This window comes from Plectrocnemia conspersa, unplaced genomic scaffold (genome assembly GCF_051122295.1).
Source record: "Plectrocnemia conspersa isolate PC_06_02 unplaced genomic scaffold, ASM5112229v1 ptg000002l, whole genome shotgun sequence".
NCBI lineage: Eukaryota > Metazoa > Arthropoda > Insecta > Trichoptera > Polycentropodidae > Plectrocnemia > Plectrocnemia conspersa.
In genome coordinates, this window is record NW_028277166.1 from 9,864,003 (window position 1) to 9,889,597 (window position 25,595).

Genomic DNA, 25,595 nt, shown 5'->3' on the forward strand with positions numbered 1-25,595 from the left:
GTGGTGTTCGTATTTTGAATCACTATCACTTTATGACTTACGGCATTTTGCAAAAACCGACAAATATTTTGCGTAAATTGATTATATACGACAGAAAATTTCTCATTGCTATTGTATTTGGTGAGTGCCCACACCAACTTTTATAATTATCAATAGCGTAATTTTTAGAAATATGACAATTTGAAAATTGCGATTATTTCACACTTTTTTCGACCGCGCGCAAATATGCCGGCTGTACATATGTTTTTTCGTGCAAATGTGCGGCGCTTTTGATGTTAATACTGATTTTTCTTTGAAATAATATTTCTCATTTTGCACAACTGAATCAAGCTATAATTCATAATGTATACAGAAAAATACAAGAAAATAATTTATACACTAGATACTTTTAAGGAAACACAAAATAATTTTACACTAGCTAAGAAATAAAAATATAAAAATGCATTGGTAAATATTTAAAATTATTATTAAGCTTAAGACATACATATGTATATTAACCAATGATCTGGAGCCACTGAAATATAAATGCAGGCCTTTAAAGCGAGATATATAATTAGCTAGTTATAGATTCTTGAGATGAATATGGTCTCACATAATATTTTGGTGTGTAATTATGATAGTGCTCATTTATTAATGATATTAAAAATACACTGCAGTTTTATAAAGTTAGTATAGAAATTATTATTTTTATCATTTTATTTTAGATAACTTGGGAGCTTTAAAAATGTGATACTCGTGTTATCCACACCGAGCAATCATATTCTTAACAAGTACCCTATTTTTAATAATATTAATATAAAAATATTATTTTTATTCACCATGTGTTTTATTACCAACATAATGAGCATCGCTTTTATGCATTGGCAACACTGACAGTCAGCGTTCTTTCGTTGACAGCTGGCGCCGGTTTTCGCGCTACTCTGATTAAAGCGTTTATAAAGCACACAAAGTCACAAAACAAACTTAGATTAGAACCATCTATTAGCTGCGATGTATTTTAGTAAATTTTTACTAAAGAACACTTAAGCGAACGCCATTTTGTAACACTACAAATATGTCAGGTATGTTGTTTTGTTCTTATATATTAATGATTCACAAATTAAATATATTTCAACAATATAGATTCAACGGTGAAACCGAAAGTAACAGCCGAATGGAAAAAGCGCGTCAAATCGGAATATGATAGATTGCGGCAGATAAAAGTACTGTATTTTTTATACTATATATTAATATGACTAAAAAAATATTAATTATATTCTACTGTAGAGATTCAAACGAGCGGATGAAGTCAAGGTAGCATGGACTAAAAACGTGCGATCGTTAAATTGTAAAGAGAACAAGTTCTTCAAAACCGAGAAAGACGAGAAAGATGTTCCTAAAAATGAAAAGGAAAGATGCGTTCCTTTTTGGCCCGCGCCACTCCCTGATCCCGCTCGGAAGGATCATATGAAGAAAGCTGAAGTTGTATGCTCTGATGGTTAGTTTTAAATGCATATGAAGTGTTTAGTGAGTTTTTAACGTCAATTGTTTCAGGTAATACTCAAAGTGCGTTTGTACGCGTTATATATGCGGTGACGCCTATTCCGACGATGTACACTTGGGCTCCCACTCAGCAAAACTTCATGGTGGAAGACGAAACGGTGCTGCACAACATTCCGTACATGGGAGATGAGATTTTAGATCAAGACGGAACTTTTATCGAAGAGTTGATCAAGAATTATGACGGAAAAGTTCATGGTTTGTATATATTTATCGATTAATATTAGAAAATATATGTTATTGTAATAATCTTTGCATTTTAGGTGATAAAGAAGGAGGTTTTATTGACGATCAATTGTTCATCGATCTCGTTCATGCGTTAATTCCATATCAGAGTAAAGAGGATGCAATTAACGATAAGGGGGGTAATTCAGAACAAAAAACGCGAGAGTTAAGGAATTCTAAAGATACTATCGAGACGGCGTCTACTAGCAAGAAAAATATCGAAGTTCAAGAGAGTAAAGAAGATACCAAAAAAGAATTGGATAAAAGCATGAATATGGATGTCGATCAGCAGTTTCCGTTGTCTATAATATTCCATGCGATCAGTTCGCAGTTTCCTGATAAAGGAACGCCTGAAGAATTGAAAGAAAAGTAATTCAAATCATTACTAAACATTAGGTGTAAAAATTAATTTTAGTATTTAGACTATTGAGGTTTGATGCCGAGTAGTGTTATTTATTCAGCCAGTTAGACGCCAGAAAATCGTTTGATATATAGTGTTTTTAGTCATAATGTACAGATTCAGGTGTCAGGAGCAGAGTAGAAAGCGTAAGAATCCAGGTTGATCCTAAAAGCTTAGACAAATGAAATAAAAAGGCTTATTTAGACCAATAGCTGTACTGTTGAACTCTGTCTATGTACGCCTACTCTAATGAAATTAGAGTAAGTCTCCCGAGTGGTTCTTTATAAACGAAACTATTGTTGTCACTTCCTGATGATGACAGAATAGTATAACAATACATTCGATGCTTGAGACAATGCATATTGTTTACTAGGCATGGGTCGAGGAACAATAATAAATAGTATAAATATTTAAGTTTTGATTATGGTGATTAATGCCAATGATAATTTAATGTTAACCCTTTACATTCCAATATTTTTTTTTCTTATTAAATCCACTGAGATCTATTTTATTTAATCACAACAATTAAGCCTCTCACTTATTATTTATATATAATTTATTTAAGATAGACGTTGGGACCACTACCTGAAAAAAACACCTAAGAATGCAATGTCAAAAAAAATGTTTCGCTCTATTTTAAATTGTTTTTAGTTAATTGTTCACTATTGTAATTCACACGCCAATGATTCTCAACATATATTTAATCACATGGAATTTATTGCTGTTTTTTTTATTACTATTTTGATATATTAAACATATTTATTTATTTACATACTTGAAGTTTGGTTATATTTGTCCATCGTATGATATTTTTCGAAGTAATCTATTTAAAAATATGATTTTCAATCACGTTTTAAAAATCCCATCTTTATTTTTTTTTATATTATATAAAAATTTACTATATAGGAATAGTACATATTTGATAATCCACGCCTAGTGTACATAACAACGATATTTTTTTGGTCTTACTGTCCATGCAAGTACTAGAATATTCTTGTTCGCAATTGTACTAGTTAAATATCATTTTTGGAAAAGTAAATTATTCGCGAGTATAAATAGCAGTAATAAACCTATATTTTTTAATCAGGTATATAGAGTTGACCTCAAGGACTGATCCAAACGCTAGACCTCCAGAATGTACTCCAAATATAGACGGTCCAATGGCGGAAAATGTCTCCCGTGAACAAACTTTGCATTCATTCCGTGCGTTGTTCTGTCGCCGTTGCTTCAAATACGACTGCTTCCTACATAGTAAGTACCATATACTTCTCATAAAATCGACTGTCTAAAATGCTTTATTTATTATTATACAATGCTTTAATTAAGAGAGATGAAAGTATTGATAGATAAAATTACTATAGAACAACTATTTTTATTGCTTTGTTTGCAAACAGGAACACAGGCCTCAGGTAAGATGCGATGAATAGTGATCATGCGCCACATTCATCATGTCTTCGAAGCTCATTTCATTTTTCTGCAATTGTGTTATAATCTATAAATATATACAAAGACCATTTCAGCCCGAAGAAGCACATCAACATGAACGAATACTCCACAAATTATTTTTCTTTTATTCTCATTATTCACAGTAGCATCCATTTGCTTGCTAAGTGTTTTGTCTCTCCGAGGATGATGATTCTGCGTTCGCAAATCTTATAATATTTGTTTTATATATATCCAGGACTTCAAGTTTGCCACGCCGTACCCAAAATCCAGAAGAGGAAGTTGCCCGATCTTAAACCGTTCCCGGAACCGTGCGGAACCAATTGTTACATGCATTTAGTGAGTGGTTTTAGATTTAGATCATTTTAGAGTTAAATGTATATTAAAGTATATTTTTATTATAGGAAGGTATGAAAGAAAAATTGGCATTGGAGAAAAAAGAAGAGGAGGATACTAAATCCAAAGATAAAGAAAAGAAGAACTCAGATTCGGGGAATGATACTAGTTCTGAAGATAGCAATGATTCTAATAAATTTGCAAAAGGTATTTAATAATAATATTCTCTAAACAACGCTGATGATTTATCGATTGCTAATGTTGCATGAATGAAAAGAGGTTGTGTGGCAGGTGCACGGTGATAGGAACAGATCGCTTGTCTCTAAAACATAAGCAGGTTTTTTGTAAGGCACTTGAGTATTTTCTGATATTTATTAGCCAAATACAAATCTACAAAGTAAAGAGAGCTCTTTATTGAAAACAAATACCGTAATAAGCTGAATTCAGTTACAGATTTTAGATTATACTTTGCATCAGTTAAACCCATCAAAATCAACATAAAGTTTACATCAAATATATTTTCAAGTTCAAGTTTTAAAAGGTAACATTTCGAATTTTTGTTGACGTTACATCGACCACTTAATAATTAATTTTTACTACCAATCCTCACCAAATGCAGCACCTGTTGCGGGGACCTGCCACACCACTGCTATTTATTTATAGTTACAACACATAAGTTTAAAATAACTAACTCTCGGGCTTCGAGGTTGTGTGGTTTGACTTCTTCAGCCAGCCGGTGTCGAATGAAGAAGAGTGCTGGTTTATCCAAACGAGTTGTATCAAGTGGTTGGATCTATGTAGAATAGTCGAGTTTTTGGGTCTACTGGTCCAGTCGATCGCCCTACTCGCTCTCTTCCATTGTGAGTCAAAATCAATGCTAACGTGTGTAGGTCTTTAATATGTTGTCTTGAACAAATAAGAGAAAAGGCTTATTTAGTCCAATAGCCGTACTGTTAAACCCCGCTTATTAGTGTACAACCCCTCTAATGACGCAAGAGCATGTCTTTTGGGTGGCCCTTTATAAGTGAAACCATTGCGATCATAAGGATATGTATAACAGTACAATGTGTATTATTTTTAGGCTTATATCTTGAAGATCATAAATAACTAAATGTACTCAATGTTGTAAGTAATTTTTGCTAAGATATTTAATGCTAATGGTTTTAGGAAGTCTGCATGGCCATTATAAGTTTAGTTTCTCTTCAAATTGTTGGTTGTTCCGAAATGATGAAATCTCTTGAGTTGTTTTACCAAGCAACTTTGTTCAATTGTAACTTTCTAGTAGGTAGGAACTAGGACAAGATTGTCTCTGTGCGGAAAATTAAAAGGCTGAGCAATATATTATATATAAAATCTTTAATAAAATCAAATATTATTTATTTATAAAATATATTTAAAGAAGACTGTTATTATTATTATTTATATTTTTAGGTATACATAAAAAAATACAATAATTTAAAATGTGATAAAATAGCTTCTTGTGAATTATATTGTTATAATTCTGATCATCACAGATTAGGTTTGCCTAGATTTTCCTAATCTCACGGATGAATATCATGATTATTAATTAAAATCAGTCATACATATTAGGTATTGAAAATTCTCTAATAATGAGCTACTTCAGCTCATAGAGAATATCTTATATATGTATTCAACAATAAAAAAAATTTTCTTTATTTTTAGAATTTTCGACTATATGTTTCTCTATGTTATTTTTGTTTTTTTATTATTTGAAAATTGTACGAGTTGCTAATACTTTATACTATGATTTCAGGAAGCAACAGCAATTCCAGCACATGGAGCAATTCAAACGGAAAAACGCAAGTGCAACCCCCACAAAGTTCGCCATTTTCATTATTAGGTTTTTTCCTAAAATTCCTAAATAGTAAATTATTAAATTCCTAATACATTCGATAGCTAATTATCTGCATTTTATATCTAGGTTTAATTGATTCAGATACGAATTCTGAGTGGACCGGTTCAGATCAGTCGTTGTTTAGAAGCTTGCATAAGGTGTTTCTGTCAAATTATTGTTCGATTGCTCAAGTCATGCTTTCAAAGACTTGCCAACAGGTAATTTGTTTTCCAGTTATGATCTCGCAGATAGATTGGATTTTAAATCTTAATATATGCTTAGGTCTATGAGTTTTGTCAAAAATCTGCTCAAGAGGTCAATTCCGAAGAATGGGTTAGAGATTATACCACACCACCACGCAAGAAGAAGAAGAAGCAACGACTTTGGAGCGTACATTGTAGGAAAATTCAACTAAAGAAAGATTCTGGTCCTAATCATGTGTAAGTATATTTTTATTAGTGTTCTATTATATGCATCACGAGTCTTACAGTTTAAAAATTATTTTAGATATAACTTCACACCGTGCGATCATATCAACACTCCGTGCGATAATACTTGTCCATGTATCAAATCTCAAAACTTCTGCGAGAAGTTCTGCTTATGCAGCGGCGATTGTGAGTAGCTTTATATTATAAGAATATCAATATGTTCTAAAATAAAATTGTGTCGTAGGCCAAAATCGCTTCCCCGGATGCCGCTGCAAAGCACAGTGCAACACTAAACAATGCCCTTGTTATCTCGGTGTGAGAGAATGCGATCCTGATCTGTGTACTCAATGCGGAGCTGATCTGCCGTATAACGTTGCCGTGCCAAATGGTGTATCATGCAAGAATGTGAGCGTTCAAAGGTACGTTACAATAAAACTTTTTATATATATGAAACATCTCACAACAACACAAATTGTAGAGGATTACACAAGCACTTATTGCTTGCTCCGAGCGACGTCGCCGGCTGGGGAATCTTCTTAAAAGAAGGCGCTCAAAAGAACGAGTTCATATCAGAATACTGCGGAGAGATCATATCTCAAGACGAAGCCGATAGACGCGGAAAAGTCTACGACAAATACATGTGTAGTTTCCTATTCAATTTAAATCACGGTAATATCATCATTATTGCTTATATCATTACTAATATAAATCTGATTCTTATATTTATTTTCGAACATATTTTAGACTTTGTGGTTGACGCGACACGCAAAGGTAACAAAATACGCTTTGCAAATCATTCAATCAATCCCAATTGTTATGCTAAAGTTATGATGGTCAACGGAGATCACAGGATTGGTATTTTCGCTAAACGAGCCATCCAATCGGGAGAGGAACTCTTCTTTGATTATAGGTGTGTTTTCAAATATATATTTGTTCATTACTATTGATCAAATCTTTAATCGTAATATTTTTTAGATACGGTCCGACCGAACAATTGAAGTTTGTGGGAATTGAACGAGAAATGGAGTTCTTATGAGACAGTACTTCATAGATGATCTAACCATTGTTTGATTAGATTAACGATTCAATATTTTGCGCTGTTAGTACAGAATATGTGTACTAATAATTTTGTTTAGATACTGATGCTTCCAGTAATATTTTAGTACTTCATTTTTAGAGCTGCAGTTAGTCAACCAAATTAAAGATGTTTCTATGAAACTATGAACTATTTATTGCAGATTTTCTGTAATAGAGGCTAATAAAAATACTTTAGTTTTATTCGTTTAAGATTTGGCCACATGATTGCGCTCTAAAGATCAAGTACCTGTAGTTTTAACAGTGAACAAGAAATTAAAGGACATTTTTACAAGTTTTGACTATTTTGATATATATCTACTTTAGAATTACAATTTATTGATCTGATGTATTTTGTAATATGCAAACATTTTGTACTTTTGTCGAATAATAAAGTATTTTTTTAGTCTTTTTATAATATTTTATTTAAAAATAAATTATTTAATAACAACTATCTTATAACAACAAAATCAACACACTGTTAAATAAATTGTATAAAATGCATCTTATGCTAGTAGTACATAATTGGTCTTCACAGTTAAGTGTAATACGAGTAAAACGTAAAACAGTACGTTCTTATAAAAATATCAAATTCAACAAAATACTATTCTATCATATATTGCTTATATAATGACCGAAAAAATTCTCAAGTAATTAGACTTACATTATCCGAGCTAAAAATCTTTAATCTTGACTCAACTTTATTGATCGGAAACTGATGATTCAATGTAGATTGTGGTTTATTAATCCTGTAAACCGATCAAACTACAAATTAATCACATGATCCATCTAACCATCCATCTCGCCATCTCTCATTAACCTTAGAACAATCAAAGACCCTTTTACCCAATTTTAAATTAACAATATTGTGCATATCGCACAGCCATTTCGATAGCTCGCTTTGTGAGTTAGTTTTAGGTGGAGTTTTCGTTATACTGTAACAAAAAAAGAATGAAGCAATTATACACACAATAATCTAATGATTTATACCTATCACGAAAGTCAGCAGCGCAATGTTCGCAAGGATAAAAATGGGAAAATATATTGAAGAACTGCTTCATCTCCCTGGATTGATTATCGGATGGTTTATCTGGATAATGAGCTGCCATCGTGTGCAGGAAACCCCAAGTGTTCTTTCCGAGTTCGTCCTTATCTAATGGACACTCACTCCTCGGATGCTAAAGTTGATCAAATATAAAACTTTACAATTTGTAATGTGCAATTGACTTAAAATAATATACTAACTAATTTAGGTGTCGTCGAAGATGTTCCTCCGCCTTCATGCGGTTCTTCTTTTTTCATTTTTAACCATGTTTTAAAGTCCGTGCAAGATCTACACGGCTTTTGACTAAGAGGATCTGAACCGTTCATGTTGTCGACTATGTAAGGCATTCTTATCTGCAAACATCGAGTATGTTTCCATATATTGCATCATGTTCATAAAACCATATTGATTAATTAAATATTATAGTTTAAGTACACAGAAAATATTCTTATTAATTGATGTTTATAAAAGTAGAAATACTTACAAATATGAATCAAAAGTATAGCGGCGATTTGACAGTTCATTCAGGGTTATGTATTATATAATACTTTTAAATTATTACCGCTATAACAGTTCACTAGTCGGCCATAACTATTATTTTTATTCGTCTACTTAATTTCTGAATTAAATGATTGATACTGTATTAACCACTTCACCCTTTTACACGCACGGGCGCGTTCAAAATGTTTTTGGCGTTAGACGCATACACGCACGGGCGCGTGTGAACTCTATATTAAAAAAAAATCGTTCTGCATAATACCTTGCGTTACTACGCATTCTCTCATATGTGCGTTTGTATCGAAGACATTTGATCCTCATAAATTAAATTTAAAAAATGACACTTTACGACAGGGGTGGCCAACCCGCGGCTTGCTTTGAACATTTTTATTTATATATTTTTTATATTTCATTTTTAGTATTATATATTTTTTTACAATTAACGTTTAGTATCATTATTATTATATTATCTATGTTTACATGTAAGAATAATACTAAACACAATAATAATAACTCATTACGTTTTAATTTTTCACTCCAAAAAATGTCTATAGTGTATCAAAATCTAATATGGGGATATATAATTTTATATGTGGCTCGCATTTCCGTTATGATGCATTTCCAAAGTGGTAGCAAGATCATTTGTGTTGGCTACCCCTGCTTTACGATGCTAGTATTTTTTTACACGTTTCTATCTATGCATTCTCTCACATGTGCATTTATATTGAAGACATTTACCCCTCATAAATCAAATAAAAAAACTGACACTTTATGATGCTAGTATTTATTTTACACGATCAGGTTGCTTTCATTTAGATTGCTTTCATTTCACCCACTTCCATGGAATGCGGAAATTATCAGACAATTCGAATATATTTACTTTATTTCTGGATGTCATCATAAATTAGGTAACAAAACAGAAACCATAAGTTTCAAATATTTTCTCAGAAGATCTATTCATTCAGAACTGCGTATTATAACCAGATGGTAAAATATATTCGTGTAAATTCCACAAAAATCAGAACTAAAATTTAGTTTGTTTGACGCGAATGGGGAAAAAATGAGAAGAGACGCGCAATTCCATTGTCCAGAATGCATGGTTGCTTTATGCGTTACACATTGTTTCAAAAATCACCATACTGTATTATAAGGTATTTTTTTTTCATTTGACAACAAACATTACGTAACATACACACATTCATATGTATTTCTATGTAATGTTTAGAGTTTGGATGAAAAGAAACAGCAAGAGGCAGGAGGCAACTTAAATTTTTTATTAATTTAAGAAAAAAAAATTTTAAAAGTGTAATTATAATAATAATTATGAATAAATAATTTTAAACTGATTTTTTTCATCATTCTCATAACACATCACATAATAAATCGCAATAAAAAAAGGTGATTATTTTTGACCATTTTTTTAAAATAAACCCGAGGATGAAGTGGTTAAGTATATTATTTACTTATGCTTGGTATGCAGGTCGTCGATGTTCGTAATTACCTCATCATATGTAAAATCATCTTTTTACAAAATATGCAGAGGGGTAGCTTATTTATTGCTGCATGATAGCTTTTTAATAAGACGCAATTTGTAAATTTAATTTATTTAATAAAATCGATAAAATTTATTTGTATTATAAATAACACAGAACATTTAAAAAGAACACATCTTAATACTATTTTAGCATCGTTATATAACAAACACAAAATCATATAAATAAATAAGGTCTTTAAGCTCTGCACGCGTTACTGTACAAATATCATCGATTCTTTTCTCAAGTTTTAAAACTATAATTAGTTTTATAACTTTCATTAAGTCAAATTTGTTTAATTGTGTAGATTAGGTCTGGGTTTGAACAGCAAATGAACGATTCGCAACTGTCAAATTGAGTTTCATAGACATTTTAGAGCAGTATATAATTTCACTAGCGCCTACCAGTTAAATTACATTTTCGCTACTAGAAATATATATCTACTGGGGAAATTCAATTAAATGATCTTTTTGATAGTAGAATGTGTATGTAGATAACCCGATAATTTCTGGTTTAGAATCAGGGACACCTTTTATCACGGGTGGGGGTAGGGGGGGATGGGCGATTTTTAAAGAAATAGATCGGTTGAACTTTCTCGTGTGGAAGACCAATCTAAATACGGACACAATCTTATTGTAGATAAAATAGCTATAAAATCATTTATTTAAAAAAAATATTTTCCGTTCATTAGTAATTTATCTAAAATATTTTCACATATAAAAAAAACCGTATTGTCCGAAATTTTGTAAAAAGTTAGATTTCACATCACTTTTCCTTTTCTTTCGTGCATCAAAAATGAATCTCTTTGCCTGAAAATATATACGCTAGTAGACGTTTTAATTGCAGATAATGAGAGACAAATAATAAACATACAACAATATAGCTTTAAAAATATACGTATAATTCACTTTATTACTTTCACAGTTTACAGTACAAGGAGACCAATACATAAAAAACATAATCACTAACAATAAGCATTTGAGTAATTATAAACTCTAAAAATTATAAGAAATAGTCTATATTCATATTGATCTAACAATACAAAAAAGTAAATTGGTTAACTGATTTACATCAACGATTTTAATAATATAAATAAAATATCACATAATATATAGATCAAATTTAATAAGCTACCGCTGCAGAAAACATAAAATAAATCCATCTCTTGTCCATAAAGGGGATTATTTTTTATTCGTAAATAGCAAATTTACACTATTTTTCAATCTTTACCATTTATAATTCTAGATCACAGTATTAACAAGTTGATAAACATTCATCCGATAATTTTTAATAAAGAAAATTATAAAATAAATCGTCAACCAGCTTCGCGCGTTGGACCCTGCTAGATTGCCTTTTTTATTTTACCATCACACAACAGACGTTAATAACTTTAACGAAAATAAAGCTTATAACGGTATTATCTAAAATATATTTCCTTTATTTAATAAAGAAAAAAACACGTTTCTTTCATAATAAAAGCGAGGACAGTTTTGACTGAAAATAATATTATATATGTACGTGTTAATTAAAATTCTACCAAGTTAACCATAATAAATATTATTATTATTTATATTAAAATTATTAATAATAATAATAGTTCTACATGATTAATCACATCACAATAATAATCCACAAAAAGCAATTAAAAATAAAAATAAAAACGTTAACAATATTTATAACTATAAAATAAATTTTATTCAAATAAACTTAATAGCTGAATTTCTTACTATGAACTACCAACATTATGATGTTAGATCTATTTAAAATATTCAATGTAAAACTTATCAGTGTTTATTTAGATTTATGAACAAGTTTAACATTAAATCTATCACATAGCTTTAATCATAATTATGTCAACTTAAAAAAAATGATCACACGCTTAACAATGAATGAGAAACATGAAAATTATAGAATAACCTCCTAAATACTCGCATTTAAAAATAGCAATCTGGTTGATTAGAGAGAGAAGAACTTCAAGAAGGCAGCCGGTGGGATCGGATGAGGCGGAAGAGGCCCTCCGGCTTCTTTGACGCGCTCGCGATATTCAGGACACTAAAATATCGTACAAGTTAAATATAATTCTTAAAGTAATGAAATTATTATAACGATTGATACAATACCTCATCAGCGATACATGGATGTCCTAGGGATCTCCAAAACAAACATTTACAATGTCTGCATAAAGATAGAGTTTCAGCATACTGAACTTCTTCGCGTAATCCAAAAGATCTATAAAAAACACAATAGTGTAAATATTATTATAGTTAATAAGCCCTTGCCTTAAATCTTCTATATAAAAAATATATTCACTTTCGTAATGAATGATAAATAGCTTTCCAGTCCTTCTCGTCGTCCGGTTGAATATTTAACTTTGTAAAAGTGCACTCAATCTGCGAAGACGTGAAATGAAACATAACCAATTCACGCCAGATCCTCTGTTCCGAACACACGGAAGCCATTACACCCCAGGCTTCAGCACTGGCTTCTAAATCTTTGTGGTCTGCCATTCTTAGGAGAATCTCTCTGATGCACTCCTCTGGCATTTGTTGAATCTTAGGAACAATCTCAGGGCCCGGCTAAAATCAAATATAACATAATAAAACATATCTATAAATTTATTATCAATCAATAATTTACCTCGTGAATGCGTATTTTATCAGCGATATTATGTATGCGACGTATGGTATTGTTGTGGTGCCTCCACAAAGCTCTGCTTCCCAAAGGTCTTCCCCAACACGAGCGACGCTCTTGTTCGCACAGCGTGAACAAAGTGGCGAGTAGAACTCTCAATGCCCGCAAGTTTTGTTGCGATACACAAACTTGCATAGCCACTTCTTCTATAGTCGTCAGGAGAGCTTTTTGGGCATTGCCTGACAATGCTGTCAACTTCTGCTCGGACATCAGCAGCTCAAGCAAGGCACATATATAATTGAAACGCCTCACATCTTTGACGGCGCTCGGAAAATCCAATCGGCGGACGACTTCGGACAAGCCGTTGAATCCGGCTATCTGAAAAACATATTATATATGAAGTATGTTTTAATATAGTAAAAGTGTCGGGGACCACCCCTCAAATATATTTGAGCAATTGAAAGCACTTGCCAAAAGGGACATGAACAAATAATACCGTCGGTAACATAATACGGAGTTGGTAAATCAGTGGAAAATACGATTGGAATGCATCTACAGGTAGCTAAATCCAAATCCACCGATGTTCGACCAATGCCGTTACACAACATATTTTAACTAGATATTTAGTAAATGATATCAAATAGTCTATTTGACGATCAAAAATAGTAAATAATAAAAAATAAATAAGAGAAAAGTACCACCCCCTAACCCAAAGGTCGGCAAAGTGCGGCTCCGGAGCCGCATGCGGCTCTTTGGCCCCTTAGGTGCGGCTCTGGCACAAATATCCACGGGCCTTCGCACCAGATTTAAAAAACAAGGAAATATGGAGCTCTAAATTCGAATGTTTTTGTGTTGATTTGGAAAATTATAATAAAGGTTTGCTAAATTAATAAATAGATTTGGCTCTCAATTTTTTTTTAATTGTTGTAATGTACATATTTGGCTCTTTGGCTAATAAGTTTGCTGACCACTGTCCTACCTATAATATGTAAGATCAAGTTCAATGGGGGGGGGGGGTAGATGCCCCCCCCCCCCGGTAAAGAGCGTTTTCACTACGACGGCGACGGCACGATTTTATTGCTTTTGACGTGGATTTTTGACTTCTGAGAAGGGATAATTGTTTTTTGCGCTCTTCTATTGGTCAAAATGCGCTCTTCTATTGGCATTATAAAAAGGGCAGTAATTGTAAACATTTTGAAAATATTCGTACAAATTTAATTTTGTATAATAAAATATGCTTTATAAAATTTCTCGAGAAATAATTTTCGAGAAGAAACACTAACTGTATTTATATATTATTTTTGAAATAATAACATCCCCAGATTTAAATGCAATACACGTTTATGAATAGTGCAGCTAGATGGAGTAGTACTAGATGATTTTTTGAGTTACTATATCAAATGTTTTTCCCACTTGTACACAACTACCCGTGACATAGTCATCGTATTATCTTTGCTATCATTTCGAGAGATAACTTTCAAAAAAGTGAAACGAGATCATCGGATCGAACAAGCAATTTCACGGTTGACAATCGTAATTGTTATTAGAAAGCCGGCTAACTCTTATAATGCATAACACCGATTACAATATGGAAAATTAACTGTGCATTAAGTGGAGCCGTCGTTATTGCGTCGTAAAATGGTCGCACGGAACTACTGTCGCGGCCGAGTGGCGTTAAATCGGCGGATGCTGAAATTCGCTATGAATTTTCTTTGTCCGCTTCGAAAACGGAGCATCACAAAAGGACCATGCCATACACGTTATGCTATGGCGTGTTGCGGCTGCAACGGTACGAAAGCCCACGCAGTGTTTGCCATTTTAATATTGAACAAAAGCTAATCGGACGCACGAGCATAATAATAATTACGGGCGGCCGCCCGGGGCGCCCGGATTTGTTTATTGCGCTCTTCGTAATGCGATACTTGCATAATGCGAGAGGAAACCATTGTATTTACATTATACTGGCGTAGAAAATTATGGATCGGGTCACATAGGCTATTTGTCAATAGGTTATAACTATACTCTATTTGCGTTAACATAGTCAGTTCGAGAGATATCCATTTCATCATTATTTATAATTGAGAAAGAGATGACAAATTTGGGTTTACGCCTCTACTATTAGGTCTAAACCATACGATACGGATATATGTTCGATATATCATACTTCACATTAAGTTTAAGATCTACACTACACAAACGGTCCTTCCATTGCGAAAATGCCGCCCCCAAGCAGGTGCCGCCTGGGGCGGTCCGCCTCCCTCTAGATACGCCAATGGTCTGGTCAATTTAGATTATTCCAACAACTACACGAGAGCTATTTAAAAATATTATATTTTAATTATAAACTATTTTTTTACTTTGTAGATATTTTTTTACTTTGATATTAAACTGCGCAGCAAGAATTTTTCCAGACTTTTCAAATCAGCAAGTAATACTAAAATTTGATTCGGATAACCTTAATTAAATCTGAAGTTATCATAGAACACCACCCCCACTATACGACGCCGCCCCGGTGCCTGGCAAATCCATCCGGCACGTGTGAAACCGGCCTTATATAAAAAAAATATTGTTAAAAATAAAATAACTTTTTATCAAATGTTGGCATCGTTATTATTTTAAAAAATCTAGTCTAAGTCTGTATTAATCCAATTAGATTGAATATTTCTTATTATACACACAAACACACACACACACACACACACACACACACACACACACACACAATAAACAATAATACAACTAAAATACTTACTTCTCTAGTGCATTTCAAAGTGATGCGACAGTGCGGAGGAACATTTGAGCAAGCTCCATCCGAATTAGAACCATCGTCGCTGCCGTCAGACAATTCGCTGTCTCTGTAAATTAAAAAAAACACAACATTCAATACAACATCGACAAATCATTCAATCATCATTTTGCATGATCGATCACTATTAATAACAACCAGTTCATGGGTTCACTTAGCACTTCCACGAGTGGGCGCGAGGTGAAAAATCTGATACGCTTTGTACATATACATAGATACAGAACCACAAGATGGCACGACAATTAAACGCACTAAAATACATTGCAAGGGGAAATGTAAAAAGGAAGTCTCAAGTATGTACATACATTCCTAAAATAGATATGCTTGGCTGAGCATTGCCGGTAGAGTATGAAAAAAAGTAATTGTAACAGATGCATTGCTCTATAAAATTGCTGAATATTTATTGCATGCTCGTTTTAATATTTGACGCAATTTATGTACGTCTAGTTTGTACACACGTAGCGTTATTTACGTAACGCTGTGTATGATTTGCCTCTTATCTAGATACAGACACGTTGATGGTAGCGTTTTACGGTCCAAGTGGCGCATGTCGCTGTTATGCTCATCTGAAGCGTTCTACAAAAACGAGAGTGCACATTGCTTGAACAAAAATAGTACATTGCGGAAACGATTATGGTGAGCGGTGAAATATAAAAAGTGATCAAATCGATATTGCAGAATGAGGCAAAAGTACTTCATAATCCTCTACTCGTGCACCAGTGACTGGAATGTATGTATAATATAAGCAATACTAGGAAAACGAATTATGTTTATATTATGAAGGATAACTAATCCTTGAGGTCTATATAAGGTCATTACAAAAGCAAGTATTACCGAAAAAATGTAATATTTTAAAGTTAAAACTCACGCCGGATGGTATTTCACTTTGTTTTGCAGCTGATTTAATAATACAAATACAACTTGTGCGGTACCTGGTCGGCACTTTCGTTTATTTTTAATGACAAAGTTTTTATAAATTATTTTTAAATCACATCAGCGCTATGTTGTTGTCGTATCGAAAATCGAGCTGAACTCTTGGAGATTTAGTATGACTGCTTGACTGAACCAGATTGGGCGTCGAAATACTACATACGTAATCAAGTTAATAATTTCGTTAACATATTTACATTAAAATATTGTACATATATTTGACTGCAGTCTGCAGATAACAACTATAGAAGTCATGAAGAAAATCGCCAGTATGCATTTGAGTCTTGTAATATGTTTTTTTTGTTGTATAATTTAAGGTTGAAAAACACTTAAATTTATTAAAATATTATTTAAATAACTTATGGCACAAATAGGTGCTCCCCCACATATTAACAAATTTCGAAATGGTGCGCTAAAATATCAGCCGCGGTGAAAGGGTTGAAAGACGTGCAAAGGCTCTTTAACACACAAGGATATAATAAATATTATGAATAATCAATTGCCGTATGTATTTTATTGATAAAGAGAAAAAATAACAAAGGACTCAGATTATATCCTTGTGGTATTCCAGAACAAGCGAAATATTTCATTTTTTAATAGCCTCGCCCAAATATATTTAAAAAATGTATTTTGATGCTGTTAATATATTATATTGACGTGAAAATACATACAAAATAAAGTCAAGAAAACTATGATGAATTGTAGTTGTTTTTCATTTTCCTTTAATCGTAGTCGTTTATACTCGTTGTCTTGGACAAAGTCGCTGTTAATAAAGTATATTCTTTAGTGCTATATAATACATAATCTATACGACAAAAAGATAGCGACCGGTTCGTGCCTCAAAGATCTCAAAGCAGGTGACTCACTGGAGTCAATCACCTGCAGATAAATTAGCTATCCATGACAAAAACATGGCGCAAAAAGTCGATGATTCACTCTGAAAAAAATGAACGACTTTCCAGCTCCGTTGATTCAGATAAAGGTGTTGTATCTTATTTACTCGTGGACGAGGCAAAAAACGCCACAATTCACCTTCAAAGTCTGACATCGACATAAGGGCGCCTATACAGTGATGCCAACGTAAAATAATTTTATCGATTTTCCCAATTTGATTATGTAAATCTTATTGTTCTTTGTCTCCGTCGAGATGAAACGATCCTAACTGTTTTTTCCTAGACAGGTTTGCAGAACAGGTTTAATTTTAATATTTACATTTTATAAACGTAAACAAACATTTACATTTGTGCAATCGAGTTGAAAAAAGTGTATCATTTCAAGAGACCGGTTTATAGATTTCGTAATTATAATTGTAAAATATTAGCACGAGCATGCACATGAGCTGCTTCGTGCGACATGCGAAATATATAAGGGTATATTTAATTATTATGTTTTACCTTCGTAGTGTGAAGGTTAGCATGCAAAGGTCACGTAATATTGCGTAAAGGGGCGCGACACAGCTGAATTTTGATAAAATTCAAAAACGCACCCTTGAAAGTGTCAAGGACCACGGTCGCAGTTAATCAAAAACTAGGACAAAGCGCAAACTATTATGTGTGAATGTTTTCTGCTTAGTTTCGCTAATTCTGCAAATCGAATTTATATCATTATTTAAATCAGATGATTCGAAGTAACGAGTTTTTGCTAAAAAAAATCGTTATTGCGATTAATCAATTCATTAAAAATAAAACATCGCAATAACGAGTTCCGTTTTTTTAACGCTCGTTAATCCGAGTCGTCGCTCTTAATAATTAATTCGACGGCCATTGTCGCCATCGATTCGATTAAATGGCTCACGCGATCGCACATAATTCCGATAATAATGAAACTGCAATTTGCTTTCGTTTACCATTTGCATAACACATAATACATTATAATAGTAACAAGAACGCGACGAAAATGTTCATTTTTCACACGCCTTTCATAGCACAATGGACGATTCAATTCCGTTTTTATACACGGCCTGAGAAACGTCGTCTGCCGCTGAAAAAATAATACATACAAATGTATCGAAAACGCAACACCATTTCATGAATCCGAATTGCATGTCGCTTGTACAATGAAAGCGAATTCCATCACGTGTTCAATAAAATAAAAAATATCAATCATAATGGCGGGTCCAACGATGTTTATTTTAACAGCGCATTATATCATAGCATGCATTAACAGATTCAACCTCAACTTTTAATTGAAGCAATGTCAAGTAATAATTATTGTTTTTTTCCCTTTTGCATTCACTGGCCTAGGGTGGCAACACTGCGTTTCTTTTTATACATTTCAGTGTGGACTCAAAAGAGGGGTTCGAATTCCGTGCATCTCTCTTCTCTTCTATAATTAGTTTATGGTACATACAAAGAGCCAAATTTACTTATATAAAGAGCTATTCGAACGCGTGTGTGTCGAAATTCGACCGACGCCGAGCGAAAGAATTGATAAACGTTTATAAAATAGGGCAATATAATAAACACAATCACATATGCTGAAAATATATATATATATATTTTAAATATTTAGAATAGAAACATTCATATAAATAGCAAAGATCAGTTCTGTGTCGAAATGATAAACTTTAAGAAAGTGCATTCATGGCCTTTTCAGCGTTACATACGAGGAAGCTCAGATAAGATAATTGTGTATATAATATAAATCATTTTGACATGCTGGGCAGTATTCCAAATTTCTCACTTACAATAACGCACATTATGTATTTCATAATCAAAACTTAAAAGGGGAAACGCTAATCTAAATTTTTAATACTCGTAACACTGAATACAACATTTATTTTTATTAATCCAGGCTAATCGCGTTTTGGCCAAATGAATTTCAAACACAGAACCGGCGTGATTTATTTCAGTGGATAAGACCAAAAATAAATCTAACGTGCGGCGAGTGAAAAAAAAAGATTCATCAGATTTATGACCGTTGCCATGATTTTAGTACCGCATAAGAAGCTTAAATAGAAGAATATCTGTTAAGTGGAGAATCCTTAAATCTTAGTTACCCTGATCCTCTATCGATGCTCTTTTGTCCAGACAAATTTAAATAAATTAAATTAAAACATTTCTATAAATACATATGCATTTTCTTGTCACGGTGTTTAAGAGGACAATAATTTAAATCAGCAATATATAAAATAATTGCTCATAAAACGAATTGATTGTGCATTACTATTGACAGGTTAGGTGCGAGAGAGCGGTAGAGAGCAAGCATTGGTCAGAACAGTGAACACCCCATGAATAATTCTTTGCAACGAACCAAGATTAACTTTACATAAATCCATAAATAATTATTTTTATGGAACAAAGTACTTATTTATCGCACCCAATGTTTAATGTCTCTAGATTAGGTGGGATGCTAGATCGATGCTGGAGGATCATTATAACCGAGAAGGAGCTATGGATTCACGTCACTCTTATACATATATGAATTAATAGACTAGCAGTCATGTTACTCGTGTAAATGGTACCAACGAAGAAAACTATTGCAAATCAATTTAATTGATTGTAATTTTGTGGTATTACTATTACGCCTATTCTTGCGGTTACTATGCTACCAACAATCTTACGTTTCACAATCAATATTATATAAAAAATCATACACATGTGTCTATTTACTTTCACGTTGTAGTTATTTATTGTTTCATAATATAACTAGCGACTCTTTTAAATGCGTAAATATGTACGTGAGTGAAAAGGCGCTCAACTTATCGCGCTTCGCGCTCACTTTTTTGCGATTTATAATACATTCTGAGAATAAATCTAATTTGCATCGCTAATTGAAAGTTTGTACAAGAGCTATCGAAGCATGAAACACTTCCAGCGAGTCTCGTAATTGCAAATGCCATTCGCTGGATACATACTGCGATATGTCGAGCTATCTTTATAGCGTCTTTCGTCGCTTTTCCTAGCGAGCCGAATCGGATCGCGAGAGCAAAAGTAAAAGTGTCGATAGAAAGCAAAGCGACTCCGCTGTTTCGTCACGTTCCTAGCACGATTCTCCAGCATTGGCCAACGAACAAAATAACACAATGGTTGATCGCAAGGAGAGGAACTGTCTTATCGACTGTGAAACAATTGGGTCGGCGTCCCACTTGATAATTATCGGTCAGAACGTGCTACACGTCCACGGTCGGACTAATCAAGGCACAGAACACAGTTTTTCCACTTCCGTCATTACGCTGATGGGCTAGAACAAAAAATGATATACGCCGAGCAATCAGCGACACTTTGGGAGCCTCAAAGAGCAGAGCGCCTCGAGATAATGAGATTTGAACGACTGCACGTGTATGAGGATCAAAGCGAGACGCTTTTCTAAAACCGTCTTAACATTCTGAGTTAAATGTTCCTAGAACGTCGGAGAAATTATACCATACGTTGTAAGGGAAGTCATCATAAAATTTAACTTGAACAGTTATAGGAATGGAAATGCTATACAAATTTATCTCACTTGATTTGAGTTTTTGAAAAGACTCAAGTACACATTTTCAGGGAAATGTGCAGCAGCATTTTTCCAAAACGCAGGCAGAGTACGGCTGGTCCCTGACCTATATATGGCCTTGTCGCAGCGTCTATTCGAGCCACGGAAAATAGGTCAGACCTCAATGTGACCTACTCAGCCGTGAACCTCCTTTTACCTATCGAACGATAATTTATGATAATAAAATTAAATAAAACCTCTTTTTAACTTATAAATACCCAGCAATACTGATATTCTAATCGACTTTCTAATTACGAAGATAAGTTTTTGCATATTAAATTAAGTCGGTGTTATCAACGAGTTTTATGTTGTACTTATCGGCGTTCAATAATTTTTTAATTATAATATTTATTTACAAATTCCTAACGAGTCTTCTAAGAAATATTAAGTGCGATTTAACAGGGAATTATTTTAAAATACACGTGCATTAAAAATAAATAATTTTTTGTGCATTTATGTAAGGTAAATCTTCGGATTTTATCTTTAAAAAAGGATTCGTTGCGGAGAACTATTATTGGGGTGTTCACTGTTATGATACATAATCTGTCCAAAAGTAATGTAGAAACAATTCGTTTTATGGAACAATTATTTTATATATCGCTCTTTTAAATTATCCTCAAAAATATTTATCCATCGTTTTAGACAAAAACTGACTATGTATCAAAATGGGGGGAAATTCATAAAATCTTATGCTTATGCATTATTTTGTTGGAAGCAAACTTGATATATGTAAATTTATCATCTGATTATAAAACATTTTTTAGCACATAGTTTTATTGGTATACTAAATACATTACTTTTTGTTTTAGCGCCTGACTTCATACACATATCAGATAATTTAATCTTTGTGGCAAATAGATAATTTAATCTATGTAATTTTATTTAAATAGTATACCATTATACGTATTCGTGGAATGCTTCAAACGTTGGGAATGGAATGAACCAGTTTTTAACTTTAAATAATTTGTGAAAAGACGCTTTCGCATGATAAAAAGCGATTGGAATAGTCAGTCTTATATTAATGTTAAACGCTTATCGCAAAACAGTTGTGCATAACGTTTGTGTTATTTTTTGTGAAGGTTAACACAAGTTTTCGTATATATATTATTATATTTTGAAACGCGAAGTGGTGCATGCGTGAAGACGTTCATACAAGTATTCTCAAGTCATCATTAAAACTGATTTTATTAATTATAAGTAAAAAGCAATGTTCCTTTCCTTTTATTTATACAACTGAGTTTTGGGCATTTTTTCTATTTTTGATACCCAGATATATACATATTTAATTCACAAAACTTTTGGCTCTATAATATGGATTTTTAAACTAGTTTCAATTAAATTGTCTAAAAATCCTTACAAGAAATATTATTACTAATGTTTAGGGTATGATTTAATAGGGAATTTGAAATGCAAAAATATTACATTAAGTACATTGTGTCTTGCATTAAAATGATTCTAAAAAGATATCGTAAATATCTCGGCTAAATTCATTAGCCAATACTAATACGCTATTTTGTTTAAGTAGCGGTTATTAAAAAAATGAATATTAGTAACTAAGTTTAAAAAGATCCTAGAGAAAAATATTCTATAATAGATATTAAAAAATTAAACAATCTAATTCTTGCGACGTTGACGAACGAAATTATTGAAATATGCTATATATAAGTTTCCTTTTAAGCCTATACTTTTACGTAAAAACCAGGTTATTGAATCTTTGTAGAAAGAAGTTATAATTAAGTAAGTCATAAAAAATAATAAAAACCGAACTTTAATCTAAAATAAATGAAACCTGTATCATGTATTTAAAATATCAACTAAATAGCACAAAACATATAATTATTATTTATATTTTTACCGAAACATAGATTAAAAAGGAAAAACTAAATTTATTAAATATATTTATTAACCAAGTAATTTTATCTGTGTGGCAAAACTTTATACGATTTATTTCGAATGAGAAGTTTAAAAAAAATATTGCAATTAAATGTGTAATAAAGTCGCAATCGAATTCGTTATGGCCAAATACATTTGACCAATTTAAATTAAATCGTGCAACAAACATTGCGCAATGGCGGCGCAGCCTGCATGCATCTAATGTCATCGCACTCTACAATTGCATACAGGAAGTCGTCGATAAAAGAAAATTGTCGCAAACGAATCTTTCGAATTGCGTCTTTATAATCAAAATCGATACCGTTTTAAAAATAATAATGACAAGATAGGGATGCATCGCGAAAAAGACATATGGCCGCCGTTACGCGCACACGTTCGCAAATCCGAATTTTCGATATCGATCGTGTAGGGTTTGTGTGAATATATTATCAATGGCCGCTTTTTTTTGCGTCTTACAATCGAAATCCGTAAAAAACATGGCTGCGCAAAAGCAGGAAATAAAAGTGACAGCGCGTTGTTTGTATACATAGAGACCGCGGCGAACAAAGGAAGAGCAATCGATCGGCGTTACGGGGGCGCTTCGAGGGGCGGAGACGCACCTGCGGACGTCGATACACTCCAAAACCTTCTTCTTCTCCCATCCGCCTCGCGTCTTGACCCATTCTTCGCCAGGCGAGCGCCAGTCCTTGGAGTAGAACGGCATCGCGACACACGACCGTCCGCGACACACTTACCCCGTCGACTGACAGCGGCCGTCAGAGCCACAGCTGAGCGAACGACAACATGAGCCAGAGACAAGGCGACCATAGACAAGCTTTTCAGCTGTCATTTTTCAAAACAAAAACAACAATATTTAGGTCGCGACCATAGCATATATGTTAATCGATATTATAAGCACATATGAATTTCAATGTATATATTGTAGATAGGTAGAATCGCGTTAGTTAAGGTGATCAGATTTTGAAAATATCAAAGGACACTAAAAATAAAAAGGCCGTTCCAAAATTTTTGTTCGCAAAGAACAAAGGACATATTGCTATTGGAAGCTAAAAAAAATATCATTTCGATTTTTTTTTTGTTCAAGGAAGACAAAGAAGAACAAAAGGGAGGACAGCATTTTGAGGAGGATAATCCTCCTCAAAGGATGACGTCTAGTAACCTTACGTAAGGGCTGATTTACGCGCTGATAGCTGGAAGTTGTCTGGAGGGTTTCTGGCACCCGGCGACTGGCATTCCAGTTCGTTGACGCCTTACTGTTTACACAGTGCCAGCAACTGGAAGAAGCATTGTTATGAAAAAGCTACTGGCAGGCGACAGTTGTTGTTTTACACGGTGCCACTCACCTTGCGCTAGTACGGTAGTGTGGTGGAAGGGAAGCTGGCGTGCCAGTAAAACAAAAATATTTGTTTTGCTGGAGCATTGGCTTCTCGTTACACAATAATATTAAACTATTTTGGTCGTTTGTTTCATGTAGAAGCGCCATTTCTGCCAAGTTAGAAAATTCATAAAGAAATTGTTTGTTTCGTTCTCAACGTTCAAAGAATTTTACGAGTAAGTTAAAATTATATAATAATGAGTTTTTTATATTGTAAAAATGCCGCTATTTTTACTATAAAATGTAATATTTTAAACCAAAACGGAGCTTTAAAGATTTCTGGCTTACTTTTACCTCTGATTAAAATTATCAGTATCTGATTCTCACGCTTCAATCCTTATTTGCCGGCCCTTATTAATATAAAAAACTGATGGTTTCCCTCTTTTTACAAATACAATCTTCTCTATATTATAAGAAGCATGTAGAATATAAAAGGCGAATTAGCAATAATAATAATATTCGGTACTTGTTAAGAATATCAGTTTCATGCGCAGTAACTAATGGTTATAAATATTTGTTCTACTTTTCGCCTTAACGTAACAACGTTTTTCTACATAAATACGATTTAAAATATAAACCTAGCTGTTTATTGCCGTGCGCGTGTTTATCCCTCAAACATCGGTTAATAATCGTAATTAACCGTTTATCAGTGTCGTCGTGTGTTATTCAGTGTTATAAACAACACTGATAAACGTTTAATTGTGATTTTTAACCGATATTTGCGGCAAAATCCAGAGAAGATGTTCATAACAATCTGGTTTCTGAGCGTGGTGTCGATATAATTAACAAGTACATAATATTCTTCAATCTCTAAAAGATATCAAATAGAAATCTCTTCAGTTTTAAAAAATAAAAAACAAATTTGCAATGCAATTTCAGACGGTAAATAAAAATTTAGCATTTTTCTTAGAATATTAACGGCAAACTTTAATTTTTTAAATAATTAAGAGTTTTTTTATTTTTTATACTCACAACCTTTTAATAATTAATTCTTTGCGCTGAATGATCTCACTGATGTTTTAGTACTAGTATACATCTCGTAATTAAGTAAAATAATTATAGCCTCTGATCGTTTTTAAAAAACTAAAACATTAGATAATAGATAAATACGT

The 25,595-nt window shown here is 33.0% G+C and overlaps 3 protein-coding genes across 5 annotated transcripts; 1 reads left to right on the top strand and 2 right to left on the bottom strand.

Moving 5' to 3' along the window:
• The first annotated feature begins 871 nt into the window (after positions 1–871).
• Positions 872–7,711, top strand: E(z) (histone-lysine N-methyltransferase E(z)). 2 transcript variants are annotated; one of them, XM_088181833.1, is made up of 16 exons: positions 872–1,061; positions 1,123–1,202; positions 1,267–1,477; positions 1,534–1,737; positions 1,803–2,133; positions 3,252–3,415; positions 3,846–3,946; positions 4,012–4,150; positions 5,718–5,804; positions 5,886–6,016; positions 6,081–6,238; positions 6,306–6,412; positions 6,471–6,645; positions 6,705–6,895; positions 6,971–7,136; positions 7,202–7,711. In XM_088181833.1, the coding sequence occupies exons 1-16, from the start codon at positions 1,055–1,057 to the stop codon at positions 7,260–7,262; spliced, it is 2,313 nt and encodes a 770-aa protein (XP_088037959.1). In that variant the 5' UTR covers positions 872–1,054; the 3' UTR covers positions 7,263–7,711. The 2 variants fall into 2 exon arrangements, with proteins under 2 accessions (XP_088037959.1, XP_088037960.1); XM_088181834.1 differs by having other exon boundaries at positions 5,718–5,783.
• Positions 7,712–7,940: 229 nt separating this feature from the next.
• Positions 7,941–8,955, bottom strand: Alr (Evr1_Alr domain-containing protein Alr). Of its 2 annotated transcripts, XM_088181836.1 has the most exons (4): positions 8,830–8,955; positions 8,546–8,698; positions 8,291–8,478; positions 7,941–8,235 (listed from the first exon to the last, which is right to left on the bottom strand). In XM_088181836.1, exons 2-4 carry the CDS (start codon positions 8,690–8,692, stop codon positions 8,073–8,075), a joined length of 498 nt encoding a protein of 165 aa, XP_088037962.1. In that variant the 5' UTR covers positions 8,693–8,698; positions 8,830–8,955; the 3' UTR covers positions 7,941–8,072. The 2 variants fall into 2 exon arrangements, with proteins under 2 accessions (XP_088037962.1, XP_088037963.1); XM_088181837.1 differs by lacking the exon at positions 8,830–8,955 and having other exon boundaries at positions 8,291–8,500; positions 8,546–8,684.
• A 2,300-nt stretch (positions 8,956–11,255) lies between these two features.
• Positions 11,256–23,881, bottom strand: LOC148237584 (F-box only protein 32). The gene is made up of 6 exons (XM_088204469.1): positions 23,708–23,881; positions 15,759–15,861; positions 13,013–13,384; positions 12,686–12,951; positions 12,496–12,604; positions 11,256–12,427 (listed from the first exon to the last, which is right to left on the bottom strand). Exons 1-6 carry the CDS (start codon positions 23,809–23,811, stop codon positions 12,332–12,334), a joined length of 1,050 nt encoding a protein of 349 aa, XP_088060595.1. The 5' UTR covers positions 23,812–23,881; the 3' UTR covers positions 11,256–12,331.
• Between the last annotated feature and the right edge of the window lie 1,714 nt (positions 23,882–25,595).